The 22369-nt window shown below is 44.8% G+C and overlaps 1 protein-coding gene across 9 annotated transcripts in view; it reads right to left on the bottom strand.

Annotated features, from left to right (window-relative positions):
• Positions 1–22369, bottom strand: part of FHOD3 (formin homology 2 domain containing 3) — a 486695-nt gene that overhangs the window by 44751 nt on the left and 419575 nt on the right. For all 9 annotated transcript variants that reach the window (XM_009192610.3, XM_009192611.3, XM_009192612.3 and 6 more), the window contains 2 exons: positions 14280–15163; positions 1868–2026 (listed from right to left, as the gene is read on the bottom strand). In XM_009192610.3, coding sequence (XP_009190874.1) covers positions 1868–2026; positions 14280–15163 — 1043 coding nt within the window. The remainder of the gene's footprint in view (positions 1–1867; positions 2027–14279; positions 15164–22369) is intronic.

Below are 22369 nucleotides of genomic sequence, written 5' to 3'. Positions count from 1 at the left end.
GTCTCCCACTCACTCCTTCATGTCCCCTGCTCCAGTCTGCCGTGTGCCCTCACTCTCTCCATAGGCCAGATTCCTGGATTCGAGTGGGCCCTAAATCCAATGACTGGTATCCTTATAAGAAGAAGGAAGTTTGAACACATAGGAGAATGCTGTTAGAAGACAGAGAACACACCTGGATATGCTGACCGGCTTTGCTGCCTGGCCTGGCTCCAGAGCTCAGGGCACAACTTCTTCTGCCAGGAAAGAAGTGCATTTCCCTTATTGTACTTGTTCCTGGAAAAGGGAGTGTATGTTTCTCAGAGTAGAGCTGCTTGGGCCTTATATAGGTTTTCTAGGGGTGCCATAATAAAATATCACAAACTGGGTGGCTTAAACAACAGAAATGTATTCTCCCACAGTTCTAGAATCTGGAAGTCCAAAATCAAGGTGTCAGAGACCATACTGTCTCTGAAGGCCCCAGGGGATGAACTTTGCTTTTTTTCAGTGCTGGTGGTTGTCCACGATCCTTGGTATTCTTTGGCTTTTAAAGACATCACTGTAATTTCCATCTCCGTCATCACAAGGCATTCTGTATATCTCTCTGTGTGTTCTCTCTCTTCAAATAGCACTTTCCTCTCTGTATTCAAACTTCCCTCTTCTTATAAGGATACCAGTCACTGGATTGAGAGCCCACCTGAATCCAGTATGACCTCATCTTAACTTGATTACATGTACAAGACCCTTTTTCCAAATAAGGTCACATCCTGGGTGGGCATGAATTTGGGGGTCCACTTACTAGAGCCTGCAGTTCAGGCCTCTAGTAATGGCTTTTCCTGTGAAGGTCCCTTCCTTCCAAAGCATGAAGGCATGCCCAGTGGGCTGAGTGCAGACCCCTCTGCGTACTGTGTGCCCACTGCTCCCTCCCATTCCCAGGGCCATGGGTGATTCTGGCCAGAGGCCCAGGCCCTTCCTCACTCTCAACTTTTCTGTAGAAGGCTTGCTCTCCCTCTCTGGAGTCAGGCATCATAGGTTCCATCCATGCCCAAGTGTCTCAAACAAGAAGATGAACCCCAGTCACGGAGAGGCTTTAAAGGAGTCTGGGGCTCCCTGCCAATAGGAGGATGGGTTAGGTGCCATTCAATGCCACAAAGCAGTGTCCCCAGATCCCCACTCTGACCCAGTGGGCCCCCAAGCTATAACATCCTTCTGTAGCAATTGGTGGGTGGGACACAATGGCTCTGCTCACTCTTTTTTTTATAATAAGAGATTTAACCTGCTAAACTGGCAGCAACCCACAGCGGAGGGAGAGCGTGGCCTGTGGAAGAACACAAACCCAGGCCCCACAGGCAAACCCTGTCTCCAGCTCCAGCTGTGTGGCCACAGCCACGCCACCCAATGTCGCTCCACTGTGTGACATTCAGATCAACAAATGCTAAAGCTTCAGCTGGCTTGAGCTCTCTGGCTTATCAAATGAAACACGTCTCTCTGAACCCCAACAAATGCCAAGAGATAAAGCTCTTACATGGATGTGCGCATGTTCTGAAAACCCTACCTTTGAAAGTGTTAAATGTTATGTGGTTCAAAATGACATGGGAAGGAAAACCCTAGTGGCCTCCCAAGGAGTTTATCTACTCTTCTTCCATTCTGAGGTAGGCAGAGTGTGGTCAGAGGGAGACTGGTAAATGAACCTGAGTGAAGACTGCTGAACTTCATAGGTAAAGTGAGACTTCCCCTCCCCTCAAAAAGTTTAACACATGTAAGAATGATTACCCTTATTCACAGTCTAGCTGAGCACAGAAAGGCGCATCTTTTGAAATGTGGACATGCAGCGTATTATACGTGCAGTATATGATAAAATACAAATAATGCTTAATAGAGCTTCCCTCACCTCGATTCCTTCTTTGTTTAAGGCATACTCATCAAAATTCAAAATGGCGATCTTAATCGTCCTTGGAGGGGGCAGCACCGTCAGACCAATATTGATGGCGTTACTCCTCTTGGAATCCAGAACAATGATCTCTTGCCTTTTTCCATCTGCAGCAGTTTTCTTCGTGATAAAAAAAAGAAGAATCCAAGATTAATGCACCATCTTGGGTTATTTCTGCATTTCATTATTAAAAGCACTCACTACTTACTTAGAGATGAAAACAAATGGCCCCAGTTCGGCTCAGAGGACTGGCTACTGTTCAGCACAGAAAGGATCAGGGATTAGTTCTGAGAAGCTGCCAAGCCTGGGTCAGCAACAGAACTTCAAGAGTCAGACACATACAAAAATAAAATGGATTTTCCTTCAATTGGGAAAATGTGATATTTTGCAAGGAAAAAAAATCTGTTTTTCCATAGAAGCAGTGAAAACAATATCAAAACCTTTCAGAGTTCCTTTCTTGTGGGCTTCGAGGTGTCAGAATGTCTTGGCTTGCCTTCATACATACGGTGTGTGCCCAGAGACAGCTGATTTACATGCTGAGAAGAGGATCAATAAGGAGAATACAGCACCACTGGCCTGTCAGCCCCTCCAAATCTACAGCTATACTGTCTCAAAGCCCTCACCTTGTCATTCAAACATTCCATGTCCCTTATACCAGAGCACCTCCACCTTTCCTGTGAACTTAGGCCTCTGTGCAGCTGCCTGGTGGATGAATGAAGAGGGGCCTTCCAAGGAAAAGAAAGGAAAGGGCATGCACTGGTGAGGATGAATAGGGGACGAATGGGCTTAGAGGCCTAGGAGGGGAGCAGGGAATAAGAAGTGTCCTGGCATTATCAAAGTCCTTGTATGTGTGGCTTCCCAGTTGGCCTGCGTGGTCCTCAGAGGCAGGTCCTAGGCTTCACTCATCTCTCCAGCCAGCCCAGAATTAGACACGATGGGAGCTTGGCAAGCGGGTGTTATAAGCCGAATGTTTATGTCCCCTCAAAATTCCTAAGTTGAAGCCCTAACACGCAAAGTGATGATATTTGGAGGTAGGGCCTCTGGAGCTACTTAGGTTTAGATGAGGTCACGAGGGTGAGATCCTCGTGATGGGACTGGTGTCATTATAAGAAAAGACCAGAGTGCTACTAGTTCTCTCCCTCTGCTACTTGAAGACACAGCAAGAAGGTGGCTGCTTACAAGCCAAGAAAAGCACCCTCACTAGAAACCTAACTGGCCAGTACCTTGATCTGGAGTTCCCAGCCTCCAGAACTGTAGGAAATAAATTTCTGCTCTTTAGGTCACCTGTGTGTGGTATTTTATTATGGCAGCCTTAGCGAACTAAGACAGTGTGTGTGGGGTGATGAGTCAACCCTGTCGCTGGCCAGAGCTGTGACCACAAGGCCCCCAGCTTTCCTCTTCAGCTCTCAGGAAGTTGGGTGCAGGTGGCACTGGGGGGCAGGTGGCAGAAGACTTGGCTCCACAAGCTCCTTGCTCTTGCTCAGGTTTCCCTTGAGGCAAACACCCCTGGGAGGATGGCTATTTTGACTCATGTAACAAGTCTAGAGTAACAAAGATGAATGAGGCACTGTGGCTCTCCTGAAGACACATTCAGCACAGTAATGGGGTGTGCTGCGCCCTCTGTTGTTGAAGGAGCTCAACAGCAGAGCAACTGTAACTCACCTGGTGGTGGAGGGGCTCAGGGTCTGGAAGGGCTGACCCTTGGACTAGGCCCTAAAGAATGTCTAGGATCTAGTCTGGGGAGAGAAGACCTTCAGGAGATAAGAAGTGGCTTTGTCTAGATTGTTAAAAACTGCCAGGGATGAGGCTGGAAGTTTGATGGGGCCACATCCCAGAGGACCTGCTGACCCAGCCAAGCGGCTCCGACCACACTGTGCAGGCAGGTTCCCACTGAGCAACTGACTGCCACTCATCATCCAATCTCCTACACTGAAGCCTCACCTTGTTCTCTAAAGCAGGGACCCTGGCTGGGCCTGGGAGCAGCCAAGCCAGCTAGAGAAGCTGGTCTGCTGTAGCCCCAGGGACCGTGAGGCATCGAGGAGAAACCGGCTCAAGTCCAACTTAAGTCCTCCTGGAACTTTCCAGACTTAGTTGCTAAATTTCTATTTTAGATCCTTAAATATGCAGTTGGGAATAAACTCAAACTTCTTCATAACAAAAACACAATACAAAAAAACCAACAACAACTACTGAAAACATCCCAGCTGCTTTGGGTCCTGGTGACCAGGAGGGGCAATTCCTGTGGGTAGGGTTGTCAGCTTTGAACACTGGGCTTCCAGGGACACGTGGATATATACATGCCTCCCCCCTCTTCAGGGAAAGTGTTCTGTTCTACGTAGTTAACCTAAGAAACTTATCCGGAGTCCCCGGAAATTCTCAATTTAGCTTTTAAATCTAATTTTATGCTGTGTGTGGAATGCTAAAGGAATGAGAAAAGTTTGACAAAATGTTGAATATAGACAACAAAGAAGGATGTTACAACTAGCAATGCCAACACTGTGGTGCTGGAGGCCTGTTTCTCCAGGCACTGCTGGGCACCTACCCCAAATCCATGCCCTCTTCCCCACTCAGCAACAGGACTCTGGTTTTTTTCAGGCTGATTTTTTTCAGACACATTTGTCCATTAAATCAGTTCCCTCCCTGGACCCTCTGCGACTGAAGCTGGCCCCGTGACTTGGTTCTGGCTTTTGTTTTCCTGATTAAAAAGCAACAGACCTGGTGGGCCATGCCTTCTGCTCTTCCCCCTTCTTCCTGCCTAGGATGGAGATATGGGTCTGGAGACGCAGTGGCAGATGTCTCGTGAGCACAGGATGGCAGCAGGGATTCCCTGGGAACCAGTAGCCCTTAACCCCTCATCCACACAGTCCCCATCACTCTAGGAGCCTGGAGAGATGCCAGAGCAGGCCCAGCCAGCTCACCCAGAGGCTTTATGCAAAATGAAGCCCCTTGCCATCACCCTGAGACTCAGTCCCATGGCAAACAGCTTGGGAGAGAAGCACTACTCAGATTCCAGCCTCATCCCTGGCAGCCAGTGTCCACGTGTAACAAGCAATTTACACAGACCTACGTGGTGGCCCTGAGCCTGACATGCCCTTGGCCCCATTCTCAGTAGAGCTCAACTTACAGCAACACACATGCCCACACACACCCCTGTAAGTCAGGGAGGGGTGAGCCACTGAGCACCCCGAGATCATGGGAGAGCTGTCCCCACAGAAGATTCTGCACATTTGCAGAGCACTTCCACCCATATCATGAAGGAAAGAATAAGCATTAAGGAAATACCTGAAATGGAATTATGCAAACTCTAGATTTTTTCTAGCAAAAAGGTGTTTTAAGTGCTGTTCTTTATAATCACAATAAACCTCCACCAGATGCTACTAAACACTCACGTGTCATCTGGTTAGTACTGCCTGAGATGACGGAGTGGGTTGGGTAGGGCTGTCCAACTCTCTCCTTCCCTCTGACAGTAATCTAAAGCAGCACTTACAAGAACAAGCCAGAGCTCTCTGTGCCCACATCCATGTCCAAGGATTGGCAGTCATCTATTCTGATCCATTTGAATTGTCCTTCTGAGTCAAAGCCTCAAATCAGCAATAGTGAACTTCACTAGGTCCTCCGCATGGTCCTATGACAGAGCAACTATCGTCCACTCTTCCTTCCCAAAGCGTCTCATCACCATCCGTCCTTCTCCATTCCCACCTTTCCACCCTGGGCCTGACCACCCAGAACCCCACTTCTCAGAGCAGCCCAGCCCTCGCCTCCTGCTTCTGGTCTCTTCTCTCCCTAACCCATCCATCCTACTCTTGCTAAAAGGAACTTTTCTGGCCAGGCACAGTGGCTCAAGCCTGTCATCCCAGCACTTTGGGAGGCCGAGGTGGGCAGATCACAAGGTCAAGAGATTGAGACCATTCTGGCCAACATGGCGAAACCCTGTCTCTACTAAAAATACAAAAATGAGGTGGGTGCGGTGGCACGTGCCTGTAGTCCCAGCTACTCAGGAGGCTGAGGCAGGAGAATCACTTGAACCCGGGAGGTGGAGGTTGCAGTGAGCAGACATCACACACACGCCTGGTGACAGATAGAGACACCATCTCAAAAAAAAAAAAAAAAAGAAAGAAAGAAAAAAGAGGCACTTTTGCTTAGTGCATTTCTTTGGCCAGTAAGCCACAGTTTGCCCATGATTTAAAATTTGAAAATAAGGAAATTGGTCATTGACGGGAAGGGGATATAAAGCAGAGGTCAGAGAAGAGTGGTCCTTGTGAAGATTAGAAAATGTAAATGCCCTTCTTGAAGGGGACAGCATCTAGAAGGAGGGAGTGAGCTGTGATGGGGCAGAGGTCAGACAGGTATCAGGAACAGGAGAGGAAGCAATGCTTCTAAGTAGGAAATCAGAAAGTTGTTCTGCAATTGATAAGAAACCAGACACCCCCAAAAAATACCCAAACAAGGAAACAAAGCAAAAACCCTCTTGTATCTTCTATCTGAAGAAAATGCCAACATTTTCTTGAGAGTAATAAATGAAGACTTGGATAAATGAGAAACTTCATGTTCCTAGATAGGAAGTTTCAATATCATAAGTGTGCTTTAGTGATCTCTTATCTAATTATATATATATTTATATATGTAACATGTATATTTATATATAAAACATAAATATATATAGAAGTAATACATATGTTGGCTGTCCAGTAGATATATTACGTTTATTTTGCATATATGTAAAACTATCAAAATTCCCATAAGATTTGTTTTTGGAATTAGAAAAAAATGTCTAAAGTGAACATGAGAGAATATTGTATGAAAGTGTCAAACATGTTCTTAAAATGTAGAGTTATACATACATAATATCTACCCAATCAGCTATCAGCTGTGTAGCACTGGCCCTAGAATAGTTGGAATAATAGAACAGAATAGAATAATAGTACAGAAAAAGCTCTTATACAATCATCCAGGACATTCTAACAAAGACACTAAGATTAGTGACCCAGAATCTAACATAAAAAGATCCATTTCTAATATGGAATCAGAAAAACTAACTTTAAGCCAAACAAACTGATATGGTGAGTGAATATTGTGACAGGCTGGATCGACTGACATGGTCCTTCTTGGGAAGGGAAATGGCCAAGAGAAAGCAGGAACCCAGGCTGGTGTGGGAACAGCCAAGTGTTAGCACGGCATGAGTACGCCATAGCCAGGACATCACCTTGCTGACTAGGGTATGACACCACCCTGCTGCCTGGAGTCTCAAGACATTCTCAGTGATGGTCCATGATGCTGAATCCTGCACAGGTGCAGAAGAGGCTGAGAAACAAGCCCAGTCCCTGATGGTCTCTTTCTGATTGACTGTGTAAGCTTCCCTATATTTATTGCCTCTCTTTGATATATAATCCATCTCCTTAAACAGGTATTTCCTGAGTGCCTGCTGTTAGGTGCCTAGTTCTCAAGCGGGAACATTTCCATGCAGACTAACAAAAAATGCATACCTGTGGAGGGCCAGGATGCCCCCAACACCCATGGTCAGTTCTGGAGCAACAGGACCTTGGGGGTTTTGTCTTAGTTTGTTGATAAAAGAACAACTAGCCAAAGCTCTGCCCTCTTCCTCAGCAAGTTCCAAGAACTATCAGGGAGGAAGTGATGATGGAAGGAGGTGCCTGAACCCAGGCTCCAGGTACAGGATGCTAGACTAGGGGTTGGCTGGATGTGAAAACAGGAACAACTATCTTTGGGTGGTCAGCAAAAAGGCAGACATGAGACAGTGTGCGGGAAACCATGGCAGGGCCGTCTCTGAACATGCTGCTTTCTCAAATACGTCCAGAAGTGCTCAAGGAAAGAGAGGAACTTGCTTCTTTAAGGAAGTAGGGGGTAGCCTGGGAAGCAGCCAGGTTCTGTTTTGGTTCCAGAAAGCCGAGTTAAGCTGAACTCCCATGGCAGAGCTCCTCCTTCAGAGCTCCAACTACCGGGAGCCTCCAACATGCCCATAGTAGCCCGTCTCCCCTGGAGGAAAGACAGTCTCTGGATGAATGCCATGTAAGGCTTTTATTTGTTTTTGTTTTTGACTTGGCTAAGAACAGTGCAGGGAGAGGGAGCAGGGGTGTGCACAGCCAAGATGAGGGAGAGGCAGAGGTTACCCTTTGTGGAAAGAGAGGCTGTCTAGGCCAGCAGGAAACTCAAAGGGAGTGGGGGGGCGGTCATTAAGGCAACTCAGGGAGAGGATCCAGCTTCTAGGAAGATGCAGGTGAGCCCCTCTAGGATGAGGCTTCAGACAGACAGCACTCAAGGCTAGAAGGGTCACAGGATTCCTGAGAAGGGGAGGTAGCGACTGTCAACTGCCAAAGCTTCGGGGAAGGGCTATGCCTGTTCTCGGCAGCCCCAGATTCAGCTGGTGAGCCGCTGCCTGGGTTGGGAGTCCGCTTTCTAGAACCAGCAGCCCCAGGAGGTAGGACCCTGCAAACTCAGCCACTCCATGAGGCACAAAGTCACACACGGTAATAGGAATATTTTCTAGAACCGCTAAGCCAGATATTTAGGCTCGCCTGGATATAAGCACTGCAGAGCCACAAGTCCACCCAGGTGGATCCTTGGTGAGACACCAATCCTTGATGCAGAGAAGGATGGCAAAATGCCCATGCGGAGGAGATGCCCAAGTCAGGCTTTCAGATAGAACAAAGTATTGCCTCCAAGGAAAAGTATTTAAGAATCTGCAAGTAAAGACTGAAACTCGATTCAGAATGGTTATTGGAAAAGAGTGACCATCATACAAGAGTGACCACAACCTGGTTTCAGTCGGCATCCTGGGAAAGAAAAAGATCTAACTTCCCCCATTTTGGAAAAAGAAGAGTGAGGATTCAGGTAGCAGTTAGGAAAAAAAAATGGAAAGAAAAATTTAAATCGTTAATAGTATTCATTAAGCTTAAGGCTTCCTGAAATGTTGCCACATCACATTGCCCCTTTGCAGTTTTAAAGAGTATTTTACTATAACAGAGGATGCAATATTTAAAAAGTGGATGTTTAACATAGAACATGTCACCCCAGAAGGCGCTGCAATTGACAGTAGACACTGGGCTGAGGACATGGTTTATTAAAAGAACTGCAGGAGGTTTGGGGAGTGCTGGTGAGTCTGAGAGCGCTTCCATGAAAGGCGACAGACCTTTGCAAATGTTTCTCTGCATCACTGTTGGAGACCCTGGGTTGGGCTCAGAGAGGCAGAAGTTCTAGAAATGGTAAATCATTCCTCCTCGCCCCCTGCCAAAAGAGTGACACCACAGGATATTTTCAAAACTGTCTGTTGAGAAAGTGACAGTTACAAGGATGCAATGACACAGATGTCACAAAGATGTGACAACTATGGAATTTTCCTGAAGTGTTGAAACAAGGGAGACAGGGAGGTGTATAGGAAAGCATGAAGGCAAACCGCCCCCCATCTACACCCCCACCAACACACACACCCTAAAATGAAAAACAAAAACAAAAACTAAGCCCAAGCAAAGGCGGAGGAATCCTTAGAAATAAAATGTCTTGCCAGGTAAGGTTTGCCTTATTGTTAAGGAAAGAGTATTAATTTCTCATATGTGCCCTTTGGGTTGTCTAGAGTAGAGGTCAACTGTTAAACAGACTTCCTGCATGAATTCAGTTTATTTGTCATCCTAATCCAGAGACCTGGGAGAATAGAAGGGAGTCTCCATGCCCTCCGGGGACTTTTGGCCCTGACATCTTTCTCTGGGGTTATTTTATTCTCCTATAGGATTCACCACATCCTATAGGATCAGCAGGCACACACCAGAACTGTCTGGGCACACAAGGATGTATGAGCGCCCTGCTGAAGTCCCAGAGCTGTGTTCAGAGATTCTAGGTAGAATTCAGATTTCTGAGGGTAATGTTAAATAACCTATTATGTCCTGAACTTGAATATAGCATAGGAAGATTTCTGTCTACTCTCAGGAAAATCCAAAGGGTCAGGGAGTGTCAACGTGGAGAGTGGTGGTGGGGAACACAGTGCTCCTTCAGTGCCTCATTTTTCACTAGAAATCAGTGGCTCACAACCTTGGTTGTACTTGAGAATCCCTGAGGAGCTTTTACAAATATACTTGGGAAACTGAGGTGGGAGGATCGTTTGAGCCCAGGAGTTTGAGGCTACAGTGAGCTATGATTGTGCCACTGCACTCCAGTCTAGGTGACAGAGTGACACCTTGTCTCTAAGAAATAAAAATAAGAAAAATAACCCAGGCCAAGGCCCAACCTGACCTAATTTTTCTTTAAAAGTTGCTGTTACCAGTTCAAATAGATTTAGAAACTTCAAGGTAAATAAACATCTCCAGATACATTCTGGACTCCCTCCCTGTGACAAACCTAATGAATGCAAGAGAGTAAGACAACATCAGGTCCCCAAAGTGGAAACTGAGTCCCACTCCATGTCTGTTTTGGTCTGGCTGTAACTTGGGGCATAGAAGCTGCCCTTTGAGAGCAAGAGGGATTTTGCTGCCCCTGGTTAGGTACAAGGGTTGGAAAGTCACTTTCCTGGGGCCCCCCCAGGGTGATGTCAAGCCCAAGAAAGTCCCAGGGCTTTCTGCTCTGACATCTTTTTCCGGGGTCACCTTATCGCCTATGGGGCTCACCACATCTTAGACCAGCAGTCAGAACATAATGAAATTCAGCACAGGATTTCTACCTTTCACCATAAAACACAATATGATTCGTCTTATTAAAACACCATATAATTCCAGCTGATAGAGAACAATTGATCCAATTCCAGAAACTATTTTGAAAGAAAATTAAAAAGTGCATCTTTTCAGTCTTACCATTTTTTTCATTAGGTGGTCACCCCAGCCTTAGATCTGGCTCAGGAATCTTTGTTTTTGGGTGGCTTAGTCACAGCCACGCCCAATAACTCTAGTCTAATGTTAGATTTTTTGATGAAACCTAAAATGAATTCGCTTTGTTTTGTGCTGTCTTGTGAAGTCTATTTCACTCTATTTTTGTTGCATTTTATTTATTGTACTTAATTTAAAAATTTCGGAGCCAGAAATCAGAAGTGGCTGTTTACATTGTGATTTATGAAAACCACAGTCAAGGATCAGAAACAGAAATGAGATTGGTTATATCTGTAGTAGTAACATATGCAAAATGGATTCAACTCTCCAATGTAATGTGGGGTTTTTTTTGTTGTTTTTTGATTTTTGAGACAGAGTCTTGCTCTGTCACCCAGATTGGAGTGCAGTGGTGTGATCACAGCTCAATGCAGCCTTGACCTTCCCAGGCTCAGGCGATCTTCCCATCTCATCCTCCCAAGTAGCTGGGACTACAGGCATGTACTGCCATGCCTGCTGTGTGTGTGTGTGTGTGTGTGTGTGTGTATACACACACACACATATATATATATATATATATATATATAGTAGAGATGGGGTTTCACCATGTTGTCCAGGCTGGTCTCCTGAGCTCAAGCCATCTACCTACCTTGGCCTCCTAAAGTGCTGGAATTACCAGCATGAGCCACCCATCATGGCCAAACACAGTGATGTGTTTAATCCTAACTTGCTTTCTTAACTTTTGTAACATTTTGTAAACTAGCTCCTGTTCACATTTCCTATCCCAAAAACAAAGGTAGGGGTTTTGGGGTCTCATTATAGAACATTCTGGAATCAGTTTGGTAAACTTTTCATTTAATATATCACTTTCTTCTTATACTCCTACTTGATAAAAACTATACAAACATTTGTCTATTAGCTAGGCAACACATTGTTCTAGAGGTCACTACCTGCTTCAGGCAATCACGCAACTTTGGGCTGAGATGGCAGAGGCTAGAATATTATCACCGACCAAATTGGCTGCAGTGGGACCAAGAGAAGGAGGGAGGTAGGTGAAGCATTCATTTTGGGCCTACTTGAGGAAACTTTTAATTTTGTAAAAATGAAGCTAGGAGTGCCTTCATCTCCGTACTTTTATTCCATTTTATTCTTCCCAATACTGAGTCAAGGGGCAGCCCCTGCCCAGCAACCTGACAGGGAACCACAAGAAGCCTAGAGGTGCAGCCAGCCAGGTGGGCAACGAGGGGAGGAAGAGGAGGAGAGGGAGAAGGAGGAGGGAGAGGAGGAGTATTCTGTCCAGTTAGGTCAGTGGGTTGGAGGGTGGTGTCAGTAAGTCAGGTCATGGGTAACTTCTAGCAACCATGGACTGCTGTGTTAATCGCAACTGGTCTTCTCCTAAATGTCAGGCTGCCTATAAGAATTGGAAGGAGAAGGCTGGGCGCAGTGGCTCACTCCTGTTATCCCAGCACTTGGGGAGGCCGAGGCAGGTGGATCACCTGAGGTTTAAAGTTTGAGACCAGCCTGGCCAACATGGTGAAACCCCATCTCTACTAAAAATACAAAAATTAACTGGGCGTAGCAGTGGGCACCTGTAATCCCTGCTACTCAGGAGGCGGAGGCAGGAGAATCTCTTGAACCTGGGAGGTGGAAGTTGCAGTGAGCCAAGATCACACCACTGCACTCCATCCTGGGCAACAGAGCAAGACTCTGCCTCAAAAAAACAAAACAAACCAAAACAAAAAAAAGAATTGGAATGGGGCATGTGCTCGGCACCACTTGGTACCAGTCCTAGGAAGTCAGGACACACATACACCAAAAGTGGGTGTCTGGCAACCCTTTCTTAGGTGTTATTTTCTGGAGGGGACAAAAGCTGGGTCTAGGCCGGGTGCGGTGGCTCAAGCCTATAATCCCAGCACTTTGGGAGGCCGAGACGGGCGGATCACGAGGTCAGGAGATCGAGACCATCCTGGCTAACATGGTGAAACCCGGTCTCTACTAAAAAAAATACAAAAAACTAGCCTGGCGTGGTGGCGGGCACCTGTACTCCCAGCTACTCGGGAGGCTGAGGCAGGAGAATGGCATAAACCCGGGAGGCGGAGCTTGCAGTGAGCTGAGATCCGGCCACTGCACTCCAGCCTGGGCGACAGAGCGAGACTCCGTCTCAAAAAAAAAAAAAAAAAAAAGCTGGGTCTACTTTCAACTGAAGGACAGGACTGATTGGGCATGATTTTTTATACTGGATCCTAACAGTGTAGATTTGTAAATGAGAAAACTGTAATTCTGATTTGAGGAGATTCCTGAGGCTGGAAATGATTTAGACTCATGTGGTCACTGAGAAACACACACCGGGGTAAATGCCAACCAGTGAAGGGCAGCAAGCAGCTTAAGAATGCCAGCACGCTTTGAAAGGAAACTGACCAACTACAGCTCCCCTGGCTGGCCTGTCAGCATCCCACAGCAGTGACAGGCGCTAACTCTGTCACTGTGCTCCTCATCTGAAGGGCTCACTCGTTCCAAGGATCCTGCATGTAATTTTTGATACAGAATTGGTGTCCAACTGGTAGGGCTGGGAACCTGACTCAGAGTTTCATACTCACCCAAAAAGATACATGCATGCAGCAACACAGGGAGTTAAAATTAATTCATGATTATAATCTCTTGCATGTTTATTCTAAATTATACTTTACAAAGTACTTTCTCCTACCCCTAGTAGCTGAAAAGAGGAGATAGACTTAAACCTGTTTTAAAACTGGAAAATACCCAGAATGGGTTTTTAAAAGTCAGTTAAGATATGCGAAGGAGACTCTACTAATATAGGGAATCATTAGATATAAAATCTGTGATCCAATATCTTGCAGTTTATCGTGTAAATTAACCATGACTTAACCTTTGGTGCCCAGTAACTATATACAGTGTTTCCCATTGATAAAAGTGGTATAATATCTTTGTTACTATCACAGCGGCAGTGCCTATAGGATTCTCAAACATTTATCCAAAATATTAAATCTAGATGCATGTGTAATATTGACAGGATGCCAAATATACAGCTCCTGGAAAACTAGATAGCTGCAGAATGCTGGCTTGATCAGGGGCCAAGTCAAAGAAATGTCAGTTGGATTTTTGCCTTTGAGCTTACTGGGTGGTTACAGATAAAGTTCAAACTACTACTATCAGTCATAATCAATGAAGGTAAGATTAAATAAGCATAGCCCGTGTTTGGTGAGTCAGCAAGTCCACTTTCTCTAGTTAACATCAACATCTGCTATTGGGCTATGCTGACATTCCTTAGTTGACCATTTTTGTCTTTTCCTCAGGGCTATCTGGTTCTTTGAAAGCTCCTTTGCCTAATATAAGTAAGCTGGTGACCATATTAGCTAATAAGGGTCTCTGACTCATGTAGCCTACACCTAGCATGTGGCAGAAGGAACACTATATTAAAGATCAGATTTTTATAGCAATGGACTTTTTACCAAATAGCAAAAGCAACGCAAAATAGTATTTTATACAGAACAAATCTCATCAGCCCTACCCAACTTCCAATCAAGAAGCATGCTGAAGACTAGCAGTACCTTTGAGACAGATAGTTCCTTGGATTTAGACTCAAACAGGTGCTCCAGTCTGGAAGTGTCCACCTTAATGGGTTCCAGTTTTGACCACAGGAATTCTCTGCAGCGTCGGTTGTTTTTACATGGCCAGTCAAAAGGCCGAACTTCATTCCAGAACAAACGGATGGTTTTCTTTTTCTTAGTGAATGTGGGCTGACCCCTGGGTACCTGGGACCACCCTAAGCCCTGAGGAGCGTTGAACACTGGAGGAGGAGGAGCCAATAAATTACCGGGGACAGGAGGGGGAGGGATGCTGTCCAACAGGGGTGGTGGGGGTGGGGGCGGCAAACCCAGAAAGGTGGGTGGGGGTGGGGGAGGTGGCCCAGGGGCCTCCCTGTGACCTAGGTCCACATCTAGGACGTCAATGTCATCCTCCTCCCCCAGGTCAGTGAAATCCATGTCTTGGATTCTGAGTTCTCTTGGATTGGCCATGAGTTGGTCCCAGATGTAATCAGACTCTGTCTTTGGCTGCACCAGCGCTGTTTCTGGGACCTTGTCATTGGGCTCAGCATCAGGGGAGACGGAACCTCTCCCCAGGTCCCCGCTGTTGAATTTCTCAGCAAATGCTTTCACACTGCCCCGATTGTCCAAACAGCCGACGTCCACCCTCCTGACGCTCTCATCCTGGGTCTGAGAGTTGGCCTGCAGGGTAGATATTCTGGTAGCAAGGCTGGCTACCGCCTCTGCCTCCTGCTGGGTCCTCCCGGCCTCCCCATCTCCCTTCTCCTCATCACCCGGAGTCTTCCTGTTATGGGCATACAGCATGTCAAGCATGAACCGTTTGTTGGTGAGGATGTCGCCACACTGTCCATTTACACCTGCATCCTGGACACCTGCGGGCCACAAACCTGAAAGTACACGGGAGAGAAAAATGAGAAAGGGGCAAGGGGGGCCTCGCTTCCATGAGAAAACCGATTAGACAATAAGTGAGCTTGACATATGGGAGTAACTTCAGAGAAGACACTGCACGAACAGTCAAAGCCATGACCAACAAGATGCTCTTGGGCAAGAAGACATGCTGCTTTACAGTCCCAAAGACCCACACGAGGACCCAAGACTCTTCCAGGCATGATGCTGCTGGCTCCTACCTGGGCTCACGGGAGAAATTTTCCTCCTTTTTCCTGCCCACCCAAGGCAACAGGTCAGGACCCACTCAGCCACAGGTAACTAAGGAGCCTCTGCCCTAACTTGAGATAGGGAGGCAAGAAGCCACTCCCTGGCCCCAGCAGGTGTTGGAGAGCCTGGAAGATGACCTCTGCTTCTCTCCCCGACTCCAAATCTACACTAGTGCAGCTCAAAGTGCCTCAAAAACACACAAACTGTGCCACTGGTCACTCTTTAGGTTCATTCCTTATCACGGTCCCTAGTCTCCAGGGGACTGAATGCTGCCTGACAATCTCACTCACTCCTCTCCAAGGTGACTTTCCATAGCCCTCTCTTCTCTAACCTCCTGCCCCATCTCATCCTCAGAGATAACCTTGCCTCCAAGTTCACGGACTTAACAGATGAAGCCAGAAGGAATCTTCCAGAGCCTCCCTTCCACCTCTACTCTCCCACCTGCACTGACCCTTAGAACACAGTCTCCCTCCTGTGACTGCCTCATAAACATACCTCTTAGCAGGGGTCGAGAGACCACTTGTGCATAAGTAATCCACTCCAGAAATTATCTGTCCTGCATTTCCCATGGCCCTCCCACTACAGTCTTCCTTCTGGCACATTAACATACATATATATATAATTTCCCCCATCTTAAGAAAGCAAAATCACCCTTGGCCCCACTCATCCCTCTAGCTATCACCTAACTTTAACTTTTCTCCTTTCCTCTAAAGTAAAGCTGCTCATAAGAGTTGCTTTGCCCACTGCCTCCAATTTCTTTTTTTCTTTTCTCTTGGACCCAGTCAGAGGGAGCTATTGCTCCCACTACCCTTCTCAGCTGCTGCTTTCAGGTACCAGTGACTTTTGTGTTGCACTAGACACAGTCAACCACTCTGTCCCCCCTCACAGGGGTCCCAAGATATGACGTATGACACAGGGCTCCCAGGACATCTGGCTACTCCTTCTCAGTCTCCTTTGCTGGTTCCTCCTTGTCATTAACCTTTAAATGTCCTTGGACCTCTTCTCTCCATCTGCACTCTTTCAGTCTCATCTAGTTTCAAGGCATTAAATGCCATCCATAAAACACCACCTTCTCTACCCATGCAGTCCCCAACCTAAAGTGCTTCTCCTGCAATCCTTTGCTGTCTCAGCTACGGCAACTGCATCCATCTTGCTGCCAATTCCAAAAACCTCAGAGTCATTCTTGACTTCTTTTCTTTCATCCTCCACATCCAGTGTTGCTGGGCATCCTGTTGGCTACACCTTCATGTCATATCCAGAATCCAGCTGCTTTTCTCAGCACTTCTGCTACCACAACCAAGGGCCAGGCCAGCGTGGATTCCTGCCTACAGTACTGCACGGGCATCCCTGCTGGACTCTCTGCTTCTAGTCACATCCCTTGATAGCCAATTCTTACCCCAACAGCCACATGATGTTTATAAAAATGTCTGATCCTATCTCTCTGCTCAAAGTCTTTTAACAGCACCACCTTTTACTGTGAGAAAAAGCCATGACACAATGTTCACAAGGCCTTCCATGATCCTTCCTTACTTTTCATTCATCGCCCACCACCAAGACTCCCCGACCCCCAGACACACACGCCCATAAACCTTGTTAGCTACAGCAACTTCTTACCATTCCTAGAACTCACCAAGTACGATCTGGCCTCAGGGTGTCAGCCCCTCCTGGGATAAACTACATCACACAATTTTTATCTTTGACCTCTTGTCTTTACTCAAACCATATCTTCTCAGTGAAGTCTTCCCTGACCACTTAGTGAAAATTGTGCAATCCTCTCCCAACACTGTTGATCATCCTTTCCTGCTTTATTTTTCATCACAGCTCTTATGACTATCAAATCTGTCATGTTTTACTTATTTTATTGTCTGCCTCTGCCCTATCACTGGAATGATTATAATTACTCATTAAATTGCCTTTGTCATGGGATGTAAACTCTGTGAGAACAGGATTTGGGTTTGTTTTATTCACTGTTGTTTCTGCAACATCTGGAACAACTGAATGAATGAATGAATGAATGATCAGGAATGTTATTCCTCTGGGTTTGCCTCTTTGGGGGCTTGTATTAGTCCATTCTCATGCTGCTATAAAGGGCTGCCCAAGACCGGGTAATTTATAAAGAAAAGAGGTTTAATTGACTCACAGTTCATCATGGCTGGGGAGGCCTTAGGAAACTTACAATCATGGCAGAAGGGGAAGAAAACATGCCCTTCTTCACATGGTGGCAGGAGAGAGAAAAGTGAGTGCCCAAAGAAGGGGGAAGCCCCTTATAAAACCATCAGATCTTGTGAGAATTCACTACCGTAAGAACAGAATGGGGGAAACTGCCCCCATGATTCAATTATCTTCACCACATCCCTCCCATGACACATGGGGAATATGGGAACTATAATTCAAGATGAGTTTTGGGTGAGGACACAGCCAAACCGTATCAGGGCTGGCAGGGCCAGGTGGTGAGTGCTTCAGGAGGTGAGTTCCATCAGCTTTCCAGGGCCTCAGTGGATTCTGGTGTTGAGATGTGGCAGGAGCCCCAGGCCTGGGAGGTCAGCACTGGGAGCTTCATTCAGCCAAAGGAGCATCCCCACTCAAACACGCTGAGGGTGGGCCCTGGCTTGAGGAGGCATTGACCAGGGGAGCACAAGGTCCCCCAGGATTTCCAGTGTAGCTTTATTCTCTGTCCTCAGTGCAACAATGGCTTAACCTGACCAGGGGACCCTAGGCCATCTCAACACCAGAACAAGGAGCTCTTGAACCCTCTTTTAGGTTTTACAAACAAAATATACTTAGAAAATAATCACCATCAAAAGGAGATGAGATGCCATTTGAGGAGAAGAGCGAAAAATCTGGTTAGCTGGAGTTCCAACAAGTGGTCAGACACTCCTGTGAACAGAGAGACCACTTTGATGCCAGGAGGCTGCAACAGATAAAGCAGCTAAGCCCTTCTCAAGAGATGGCCTCGCTCTTTCTCCATTTATTGGGAAATGTGAGCATTTTCTTATTTTGGCAACAAGGAAAAGAATTTTTTTTTCTTTGAGATGGAGTCTCACTCTTGCCCAGACTGGAGTGCAGTGGTGTGATCTTGGCTCACTGCAGCCTCCACCTCCAGAGTTCAAGCAATTCTCATGTCTCAGCCTCCCAGGTAGTTGTGACTACAGGTGTGCACCACCACATCCAGCTAATTTTTGTATTTTTAGTAGAGATGGGAGTTTCACCATGTTGGCAAGACTGATCTCAAACTCCTGACTTCAAGTGATCCACCCACCTCGGCCTCCCAGAGTGCTAGGATTACATGTGTAAGCCACTGCACCCAGGCAAACAGGTAATATATTTTAAATGCCAGTTTCCTCGCTTATTCTCTTCATTCATGACTCCTTTTATCATTCGTAGTGTCCCTCTTTGTCCTTAGTAATTTCCTTTGCTCTGAGGTCTACTTTATCTGATGTAGTCATTCCTGCTTTTCTCTGATTTAATGTTTGCATAATATATCTTTTCTCAACTTTTTTTTCTTTTTTCTTCCTTTTATACCTAGTCCTACAAATTTTTTTCCCAACTTTTAACTTACAATCTACCTGTGTCATTATGTTTGAAAAGAGTTTTCTATACATAACATAAAATTGGGTCTTTTTTTTATCCACTCTGCCATCTATCTTTTAATTTAAAGGAATTATTGATATGTTAGAGCTTAAGTCTGCCATTTTATTTGTCATATTTGTTCCATTTGTTTTAGTTCCTGTTTCTCCTTTCTTGGTCTCCTATGGGTTACTTGAATACTTTTACTTTAACAAATTTTTCAATTGATACATAATAGATATACATATTTTCAGGGTACACGTGATAATTTAATAAGTTCATATAATTTGTAAAGATCAAATCAATGTAATTGGGATATCCATCACCTTAAATAGTCTTTTCTTTTTTTTTTTTTTTTACAACATTTAAAGTATTCTCTTGTAGCTATTTTGAAATATACACAACACATTATTGTAAACCATAATTTTCCTACTGATCCTATAGAACACTAGGTCTTATTTTCTCTATTGGATTGTATACTTGTACCCATTAGTCAACCTTTCTTCATCCCCTTTGAATATTCTTTAGAATTTCATTTTGATTTATTTATAGTGTTTTCAAGTACATTGTTTCATCTGGTTTCTGTAGTGGTTGCTCTAGGTATTACATTATACACACTAACCACAGTAAACTAGTATTGCTGTTTAACCACTTTGAAGTGTGGAAAACTTACTTCCATTTAGATATCTTTAGCTTCCCCACTCTGAAAGTATAGCTGTCCTAAGTATTCCTCTACCTACACAGAGCACTACATCAAATGATGTTATAATTTTTGCTTCAACCATCAAGTATGATTTAAGAACTCATAAGTAGAAAGTATTTATTTTTCCGTGTTTTCACCCATTCCTTTCCTTCCTGAAGTTCCAAGACTTCTGTCACCATTTTCTTTCTGTTTGGAGAACCTCTGGTAGTAATTCTTTGAGGGTAGGTCTGTTAGGGACCCACTCTTTTAGTTTTTCTTTATCTGAGAATCTTATTTCCCCTTCATTCTTAAAGGATACATATGCAGGATATAGAATTTATAGTTGACAGTTCTTTTCTTTTAGCACTAGCAAAATATTGTGCCCCTTCCTGCTAGCCTCCATGGTTTCAGATGAGCAATGTGCTGTCATTTGGACTGGTGTTCCCCTACGGGTAAAACGTTTCTTTCTAGCCTCTTAGAAAACTTTCTTTGCTTGTTTTTGGTCTTCAGTTTTCGTAAGTTTGACTATCATTTGTCTTGGTGTAAATGTCTTTAAATTTGTCTTGTTTGGAGTTTGCTCAGCTTCCTGACAAATTTGAGAAGTTTTGGGCCATTATTTCTTCAAATAATTTTTCAGCATTACACTCTTTCTCCTCTACAGCTTCCAATGAATTGGTGTTAGATCAAGTCTTATTGTCTCACAGGTCCCTGAGGCTCTGTTCATGTTTTTCAGTCTGTTTTTTTCTGCCATTCAGAGTTCATAATTTCCATTGATTTGTTTTTGAGTTGACTAATCATTTCTTTTGTTGTCTCTAATCTACTATTAAGACTATCCAGTAAGTATTTTATTTTGGTTACTGTGTTTTTCAGGTCCTACAATTGCCCCTTGGTTCTTTTTAATATCTTTTATTTCTTTGCTGAGATATTTTATTTTTTATGTATTCCCTAAGTGTTTGTAACTGCTCACTGAAGCAGTATCATGATGGCTGCTTCAAAATCTCCGTCGCATAATTCCAATGTCTGGCTCATCTCAGTGTTGGCATTTGTTTATTGCATTTTCCCATTCAAGATGTGATTGCCTTAGCTCTTGAAATGATGAATGATTTTTCCATTATGTCTTGGACATTTTGTGCATTATTAGACTTTGGATCCTATCTAATCTATTAGTAGGTAGTCAGCCTTTTTAGGTATAGCATACAGATGCTGGTGGAGGGAGATGTTCAGCTCCCTGCTGGATCCTGCTGTCACCACCCCAGCAAGAGTGCTGACTCACACAGGCTCATTGCAGATGAGGAGGGTAGAAGGTCAGTGCCCCCTCCCTTGGCCCCACTGGCACCTTCCCAGGGAAATTAAATCACTGACTCACATTGCCTTATCGCCTCCAAATGAAGCCGGAGGTTCAGCTCCCTATCAGTCTCCATTGACTCTGGGTCAGGTTTTTCATTAGTGCCTGTCTAGGGTACAAGTATTAATAAGTAAAAAGCCTGTGTTCTGTTCTGTTAGGCAATCCTTTTCCCAGTCCTTTGGCTAGGGAAATAAGCTTTACTTGGAACTTCACTGTCATGTAATTTAAGTCCAGAGCTTCCTAGGCTGTCTGCATTCTTCTTTCCACATTTCACAGTCCTCCTCTGATGGATTGTTCTGGTATTCTCAGAGTGTTGCTATGTTGGTTGTAAGAGGGGAGAACCCAGGAGCAATGAAGCTTCCCCATCTTAGCCAGACTCCTCTTCATTTATTCATCGATTGTTTTGTGAGACCCTGCTAGGAAGTGAGGACTCACAATGAATAGACAGACATCCCCATCCTCACAAAGCTGACATTCAAGTGGAGACAAAGGATAATTATACAAGTAATTATAAAAAAGCATAATTCATGCTATGATAAAGCTTCTCACATGCACGCCCTAGAGTAGAACACATGAAACAAAGAAAAATTGAACCACATAACTGGAATGAGACTTTTTTAAGTCCTACAAATTCATTTTTGACGTAGTCATTAGAAATACGTTTGGGAATCATTTTAATTATCTCTAAGGTTGCTCTGTGATTTGACGGCACTCGGAAAAGCAAGAGCTATAATGACATAGCTGCCCTGACTCCACAGTGGCTGATGATGCCTGTGAACAGTGAGATTTTTTAGGATCCAATAAGCTACAGTAAATAAACATGACCAAATCTCTTAACAGCACTGGAGCAAAGCAGAAAAATCATTGCAAAGCCCTAATTCCTGCTTCTAAACACTTGGACACTGCCCACTTTTGGTAGAAAGTCAATGGTTCTTCACTGGGAACACTTTCCATTTTTGGAAAATTGTCCTTATTTGGAAGAATACTGGACAATCTGACCCAAGAAAGCTCTGTCGCCTGGTATATTTTTACTAATCCAATTTCTTGATATATTTTAGGCCTGCTAAACCCAGTTATGATGAATAATTCTTAAAGCTATTCCTAATAAATAAAACATGATTTAAGACCAATCTGACCAGTGAGACTCAACCTACATCCAGTATTGCCACAATAATTACAGAAATATGATTAAGAAGTAGAGTTTGGGGGACTAACTGCAATCTGACTTTGAAAGAAACTAAGTAAATATCAGTATATATAATACCTTTTGACACATACATATTCAACCAAATGAAGACACTGGATTTTCAATGCAATAATTCCTAATATGTAAACTAATAAAGT

This window comes from Papio anubis, chromosome 19 (genome assembly GCF_008728515.1).
Source record: "Papio anubis isolate 15944 chromosome 19, Panubis1.0, whole genome shotgun sequence".
NCBI lineage: Eukaryota > Metazoa > Chordata > Mammalia > Primates > Cercopithecidae > Papio > Papio anubis.
The sequence above is the reverse complement of the archived record's forward strand: the minus strand, read 5'-3'. Positions and strand labels throughout refer to the sequence as shown.